Source organism: Mus caroli, chromosome 1 (assembly GCF_900094665.2).
Source record: "Mus caroli chromosome 1, CAROLI_EIJ_v1.1, whole genome shotgun sequence".
Taxonomy (NCBI): domain Eukaryota; kingdom Metazoa; phylum Chordata; class Mammalia; order Rodentia; family Muridae; genus Mus; species Mus caroli.
The window spans coordinates 142,565,161-142,573,083 of record NC_034570.1 but is presented as its reverse complement, the minus strand read 5'-3'; the positions used below and the strand labels follow the sequence as shown (position 1 = coordinate 142,573,083).

General features: G+C 41.3%; 1 protein-coding gene across 1 annotated transcript in view; it reads right to left on the bottom strand.

The window, feature by feature from the left end:
* Edem3 (ER degradation enhancing alpha-mannosidase like protein 3) overlaps nucleotides 1-7,923 on the bottom strand; it is a 62,926-nt gene that overhangs the window by 5,012 nt on the left and 49,991 nt on the right. The window contains exons 17-20 of the mRNA XM_029475676.1: nucleotides 6,799-6,990; nucleotides 5,983-6,148; nucleotides 2,615-2,800; nucleotides 1,514-1,561 (exon numbers count right to left, since the gene is read on the bottom strand). Coding sequence (XP_029331536.1) covers nucleotides 1,514-1,561; nucleotides 2,615-2,800; nucleotides 5,983-6,148; nucleotides 6,799-6,990 — 592 coding nt within the window. The remainder of the gene's footprint in view (nucleotides 1-1,513; nucleotides 1,562-2,614; nucleotides 2,801-5,982; nucleotides 6,149-6,798; nucleotides 6,991-7,923) is intronic.

The following is a 7,923-nucleotide window of genomic DNA, read 5'->3' as shown; positions in this document are numbered from 1 at the left end:
AAAAAAAAAAAAAAAAAAAAAGAGAGAGAGGAAAGCTGACTGTAAATTGTAAACTGCATCAATTTAAAGATAATCAACACATTTTTTGTTTGTGAGACAGGGATGGAATTTTTAAATTTTAAAATTCAAAATTTGAAGCAATGAGACACTAAGAGACACAGTGTTAAAACTGTGTGTTGATAACTTAACTTTAGAAGTGTCAACAGTTTCCCCAAGGAAGCAACAGTTCTACTTGATAAATTTGTAGTGCTTTCGCCTCTGAAGAATGTATAATATCTGAACACTGTTGCTAGCAGGTAGAAGAACAGCAACAGAGACATTCTAATCGTCTAGGGTCTGGGAGGAAGCTTGTCTGGGGCTTCTATTCCCTGTATTATACGTGCAAAGGTCTTCTCATCAACAAGGAATGTGACATCATTTTGGAAGGAAGATCTGAAGACATTTTGCTGCTTGCATTAGGTACTTATTACTTGAAGGTCCCTTACATAACTCTAACTAGAACTCGTGACGCAGAGCTAAGAGACAGAAAGGTCTTCTGGGTGTCGTCCCATGTCTGTCAAAGTACAGGTGAAGAACTACCGTACTACAATAGTCTGCTGAGTATGTCCAAGTGTGGGATTCTGACCCAGGCTTCAGACTCTAACTCAGCACAGTAGAGAATGCAGGAGCATCCACTTCTACCAAACACATCAGCCACTGCTGATGCTGGCAAAGCACATGAGCTATTGAGAACCACTACAGAACTTAACTTCTTAGAACTTCTTAGTGAGGAAAGTGGCTGATCCAATAGAGTTAGTACCACTGATCTATCTTACAGTGATAAATATTATACAATTAGAACTTGTTGGGTTGGCTAACACAGTTATACATTTCTCAAAGCACTATTATATACACAAACCTTAAAACCCTTTATCAAACGACACTATAAGATTAACAGCTCAATAAAGTCTCAGATTATCAAAGTGCTCTAAAATATTATTTACATAATTCCTTCTTAACACATAGTTTTTAAGGGACTACTATCCCTTAGCAAGTCTTTTCTAGTAAAACTGACGGTCATCTTCCTTACACTCACTCTGGTGGGGGACACTTGCTTTCCTATAATCATACAACTTTACCTGCTGTGTACCTCTCACCTCACAGGAGCTTTAGACAGCCAATATTTTAAATATTTTAATTTGTAAACAAAAAAATGATGCAAAGTAATAGTCTCTTATATAACAATGCTGCTATTAGGGTGACTCATGCATGGGCATGGATTAGTGAATTCAGCTAGAGTATGGACTATATAATTAATAGGATTGATTCTGGAAGGATCGATAAAGAATTATTATTATTGGATAATTGACTGGACATGGAAGTTATAAATTACATTAAGTCATATATTATGGTACTCAATGAAGCAAAATTATATATATATATATAATTGGTTTATTAAAACAAAATTATATATGCATATGTGTGTAGTACATACACATGCATATATAATTGTTTTTTAATGCAAGATACTTACTACTGTTAATAATGTAGCTTGGAATCATTTTACCTTTTAATATGGCTGCTGAATTCCAATGGCAGCACAAGAAAGGGAAAGCAAAGGCATTACAGAGTTATACAGCAATTTTAACTTGCCTGCGTTTGATGCACAGCGGAGCAGGAAGGGAGTGAATTTTGAAAAAGGGCCCCAGAAAAAGGAAATCAAGTACACAGGAGGGTTTGAGAAGATGAGGACCTGCTCATATTCTGTCTCCATGGCTACACATCCTTACACACCCCACTCATTCACTCCACTGCTCTCAAATAGCTATCAATTCAGAGACTCTCAAAGAACAAAGCAGTACAAGAAGACAAAAGACTGACTAGGATAGCACTGTACTGTTCACATTTAAAAAAGATGTCTCGTCTGGGAACTAAGTGGTTTTGAGTATCTGTTAACACTCACAACCCCTTACGCACCATATCACAGCGTTCATTTAAGGGAGATGGGCTCGGACAGTGCCCTCTACACTGCGGCCTAGAATGACCGCTACCAGGAGCAGGATCATAGCCTACATCTGACATCCCACTTCCCCTCAGCTCCCCCATCTCCTCAGGTGTGAAAACTGTGTGGCCTTTACACAGTGGCTTCTGAGAACTTTCCGTTTGTAACTCCTGTAGTGTAAATCCCCATGAGATGAGGCGCTGTGGCCTTACTAGAGCTGTCATCAAGAGTGGACATGACAGTACAGGTTGCTGGGAAGACCACTACTACCATACTGTACGCCACACCCTGCATGCAAAATGTAATTCTGAAAGCATTCTAATTCAGTCAGCAAAACAAATTTTTTACTATTTATAATAATAATAATAAATTACTATTAATATTTTGTAATATTAATAGTAAATTATTTTTAAACACCTTATTTATAATTTAATTTATATTATATATATGAAAATAGTAAAAATAATAAATGTTAATAATATTAAGAAAATAAAAACAATAAATTACTATTGTTTCCAAGAGAAAAATTCAAAACCACCATCTAACATTGTTCCTTGCTTTACCAGTGAACTAAAAATAAAAACAGCAAGCCTAGGTGACTTTGGTCGGCAAGCTGCCCGCCCTGGCTCTTACCTCGGTCTCTGGCTTTGTCGGAGAGGAGCACCTCCACCTGCTCGTGCTCGCGGATGGCGTCCAGGATGATGCTGCCTTCCTTGCTGAACAGGAACAGCATGGGGATCTTGATGTCGTCTGTGTCCTTCCCATCGCCGGCCATCTGGAACAGGGGGGCTGTGTCGCTACTGCTCCCCTCGTTGTCATCTGGCCAGAAAACAAAGAGGGAGTCAGCGCTTGTTTGTTACCTGCTAATGGAAATGCTCTTATGCACCCAAAACAAGTATAACCTTTAGATGAGCTAATTTTATGATTTATCCCAAGGAAATAATTGAAAGCAGCAAAAGAAGTTTTCTAGACTGCACAATTATAAACCACCCTCAATAAATTATTATGAATTACTCGACACAGAAAACAGTATGTGGAAAGCACAGCACACCAGTCTCATGACTGGACTATTTTCCTATATGTAAGGAAAAGCCTCCACAGGGAAGAATTTAATGAGCAGGATCACACAGGTCTAACTGTGAACGAACTTTTAGATTTCCTCTAATGGTTTTGTTACAGTTTGAACATTCCGACTTCAGAACTGTAAAATGCTCTGAAGTCACCAACTTTAGACCAGGGATTACTTACCTGGGAATAAGCTGAACTAGACAGTATTGTTATTTCACACTGGTTAATTACCAGTTAAATTCTCTGACTATGTAAATGTCAATCACACCCCCTTTTATCACACAGCAGTGATACTGGAAGTATCCCTGAGTAAAGGAGAGTCCTGTACCGCATGTTCGGCTTCCTCGGTCCAACTAGGCAGCAACAGTGTGTCTTTCTCTCAGTAATGACTGATCAGACAAAGGATGGCCGTCTGACCTGTGACCTGCTGTGATCCTAGAACTGCCACACAGAAACACTGTCTCTGCCTGTAAACAGTCCATGTAAGTGACTGGGACTGTGTGCCTGGCTGCCTTTTGGGAACTGTGGACAGAGAGGGAGAGGGAATAGGAGCGGGAGGAGGCACAGCTACAAGAGACCCAAAGCTCAGACAGCTCCGATGAAGAGAAAGGTGGGACCTGTCAGCTACGGCAACGCTCAGTGCAGAGTTTCCCAGATGTATGTCCTACTCTTGGGCTGAATGAAAATTATCCCTTCCCAAATAATAAACAACCTCCTTTCTTAAAATAACAAGTAAATTATTACCTCCTATAGTCAAATGCTTTCTAAGGTAATTTGTATTTTTAGTCCTCATAATAAAAAATTAAATAAAAATACAAATTTACTCAAAGTAAAAAAATTGCTTTATCAGGAAAAAACTTAGGGGAAAGAAGTCACATTAAATTTCTTGCTTTTAATTAAAATTTCTGAGAACAACAACAACAACAACAACAAAAATCTCATATTTTTGTTCCACAAAACCCAGTATAGGATTTTGCACCAATAGCTACTAAAGAAAATGTCTGACCTGACAGTCTTTTTTTTTTTTAAGATTTACTAATTTTACATATATGAATACACTACACTGTAGCTGTCTTCAGACACACCAGAAGTGGGCATCAGATCCCATTACAGATGGTTGTGAGGCACCATGTGGTTGCTGGGAATTGAACTCAGGACCTCTGGAAGAGCAGTCACTGCTCTTAACCACTAAGCCATCTCTCCAGCCCGACAGTCTTTACATATCATAGAACATCGTGAAGACTCTGCCCAGAAACTGGGATAATCTTATATGCAGATAGTTTTAAAAAGATTGATGTATACATCCTACACTATGTTTTATACTTTAAATCTCTGTTTTTAAGTCTTGGTAAGTAAGAAATGCTCAAAATCACAGTGACAATAAGATACTAAGTTCTTCAGTATAGAGTAACCTCAATGTGAAAATAGCCAAGGACAAACAGCATGACTTAGGGGCTGGGAAGGGGCTCAGTTGGTACAGCACCTACCACACAGCATGAGGGTGCAAATTTGGATGCCTAATACCTGCATAAAAGCTGGGTATTGTGATACACATCTGAAATGCTAGCACTGGGGCTTAGGGCAATGGGCAGACCCTCAGCGTTCACTGGCCAGTCAATCTAGCTAATTCATGAGCTCTGTAAAAGACTCCGTTTCAGAAAATAAGATGGAGAACAGCTGAGAAGACACTATCGCTGACCTCTGGCCTCCATGCACATGTGCATGCACACACAAACCTGTACATATACACACTTAAAAGAAAAAGACTTAAGTGAGGAGTCAGAAAAATTTTCCTGTAATTGGTCACACAGTGAACACTGTTGGAACTACCCAACTGTAAATTCAAAGCATGCAGAGACAGTATGGACATGAGCCACTTTGGCTGTGTCTCAGCAACATCTAAACTGAGACACAAGCTAGCAGATCCACGCCCAATCTGGGTTTAAACTATTAAACACAATTTCTCCTAAAACTTTTAACTAATAAAATCTATTCACTTAAACCAACATTTTAGTACCCATATAGAATAAAGGTAGTAGTAAATAATCTTTGCTGAAGTAAATCTAAATATTTAAGTATTCACATCTTGTTTTTCATGATGCTAAAGTCAAAAGCAGGGTCATCCCTTCAATGCCATCCCCCCAGCCCTTTAATGTCTTATGTACTCTCAGTGTAGAAATGGATGCTAATTAAGGAAAAGAAAAAATGCAAAATGAACCTTCCCAGTCACTTCACAACTGATGTGAGATTCCAGTCTTCCACTTCTTTCTAAATATATGCCTTTTTACCTTAGACATACAAAATTTTACATTCTTGCTGATAATCATGGCTTGTTAGGGGAAAAAAGAGAGGGGGTAAAGAATAGCAAAACACATGGGCAAAATCAGCTAAAACTGGTCATTTGTAACTTCAGTGGGAAAACTCCACAGGGATAAAATGTTCTACCATCTAGTGCTTATGTGTTGCTCAGTATTATGTAGCTCACAAAACCCTTTTCAGAAAGAAAAGATACCAAGTAACTGGTAGTGCTAACACTGCACTACCAGACTGCGGCAGAGCCATGAGCTGCACCCACAGGTATGGGATTCCAAAGCCTGCCACCCTGTGGAGGGACAGAAGTCTCTAGAGGCTGCCCCCCGCAGGTAGCTGAGTGAGTTACCTGGGGACTGTAGGTCTCAAGGACAGTTTCTTCTCCAGCGTGTGGGCACTTTTGCAGCACTCTGACCCTCCCACCTCACCCCAAGTATTCTCGCTGACATCAATATACAGAAACCTCTGGATTGTGAAGAAATGATCACGTCACTGAACCAGCTCTCCTTTATGTTGTCAAAATAGAAATAACCTGAACATCGCTTTAACAAGATTTTTAAAAAATAAAAGGACAAGGCCCCAATCATCTCCTCTGCCCAATACGGACCCAGGGGACCACTCACCGATCACGATGCCACCGATGGCGCCAGCATTCTGAATGTTGCGTGCCTTTTCTGCAAACATGCACTGTCCTCTTTGTATCAAGGCAATTTTTCCCATCACTGCCTCAGGGTTAGTGAGCTCTGAACAACCATTATATGGTTTACTGCTTGCAACAAATCCTCGTGTCTGTCAGAAATAAAAGCAACCTACATCATCTTCAATTATAACCTAGTCATTTTAGTAGCATGAGCTTTAAGGGAAGGGTGCTCCCTCCCTCCTTCCCTCCCTCCCTCCCGTGTGTGTGTGTGTGTGTGTGTGTGTGTGTGTGTGTGTGTGTGTGTGCACCTACAAAAGCTACAGGTCAATCACCAGTCTCATCCACCATCTTTTGAGACTGGGTTTCTCTCAGAACTTGGGGATCACAGGCTGCCCAAGGGATCCTCAGAGATCCTCCTGCTTCTGCTTCCAATGCTGGGATTAAAAGAAGGCACTGACATGCCTGGCTTTAATGCTGGGGGTGGACTCAGGTCTTCATGTGTGCACAGCAAACACTCTAATGACCACAGGCACTCAGCCAGACAGCCACTCAAGAACACTTTAATTAAAATGCAGGATCTGGATGCTCAGGTAACGCTGCGCTGTGCTGCGCTGTGCTGTGCTGTGCTGTGCTGTGCTGTGCTGTGCTGTGCTGGGGACTAAAACCAGGTCTCACTCAGCTGAGTATATGTTTCCACCACTAAGTCCCCCAACTTCTACACGTAAAGCTACTAAGTAAGAGACAAAGAAGTCAAATACTTAGTATTTAAACTCCAGTAAGCTTACCAGAGTGCACATACCTCTTTGTGTTTAGATAGATCCAGCCCAAACTGAGCTGGTCCAGCAGTTAAGACGACCCTGCCAAAAAACGGGTGGGAGATAATCTGGACAGCTCGTGGAGGCAGCTGCTGCTCCTTCTGTTGCTGACTGGACAGCTCTATCATCTCCTGCATGAACCGCAACCCATCTTCAGCATCAATTGAACTAGCAGCCTATGAAAGAGACAGATTCAGTGGAACTTAGCTGTCCTCATGCAAATCTCCCCATCCTTTTGATGTCCTAAATTACAAACTGTGCGTGGAATTTCTCTCCTTTTAGTTAAGGTTCCCACTAAATATCTGCAATCTACCTTGACCTCAATACACTACTTTCATCAATTAAATTTTCTGAAGACAACTGTCTGCAACTTTTCTCGCTGTTGCATTCCTACTATACACGCCAGCTCTGGGGAGACGTGAAACTGCCCTACATCAAATGCCCTAGCTCCCTCCTCCTGCTTGGTTACCTCTCCTGGCTTCCCCTTTGCAGGAAAAGAAAGCTTCTGCTGTCAGAGAAAAACACAATTCAAGTTAGGGCCGATAGAGGCTGGGATGCTGAAGGTGGGTTTAGGGTGAAGTTCAGAATGAGCATATACACACGTCCACATGCACATGTCCGAGACATCAACCACTCAAAGCTAGCAGCGGAAACAGGATACTGTTAAAGAAGAGACAGGAAGAATGTCACCTAGCGTCTTAGATGGGCCTACACTGAGTGGGCGTGCCAGGGAAGCAGAGCTACAAAGCAGTCTACAAGGCAAAGAGTGAGACCTGAGAAGGAACTATGCTGCTGGAATACCCTGGGAGCCAAAAGGAAGAAAACATCTTAAGAGAAGGAAAATCAACAGTTAAGCAAAGTTACACTGTATTAATGATTAAGAGGCCACAGGTGGCCACTACTTCAATGGTGGCCAAAGTAAAAGTATTAGAGATCCACACTCACAATTAAGGACCATAAGGATATAAAGAGATTCTTAAATCAAAGTCGGAGGTGACAAGAAAATAGATAAAAAGCCGGGCGTGGTGGCGCACGCCTTTAATCCCAGCACTCGGGAGGCAGAGGCAGGCGGATTTCTGAGTTCGAGGCCAGCCTGGTCTACAAAGTGA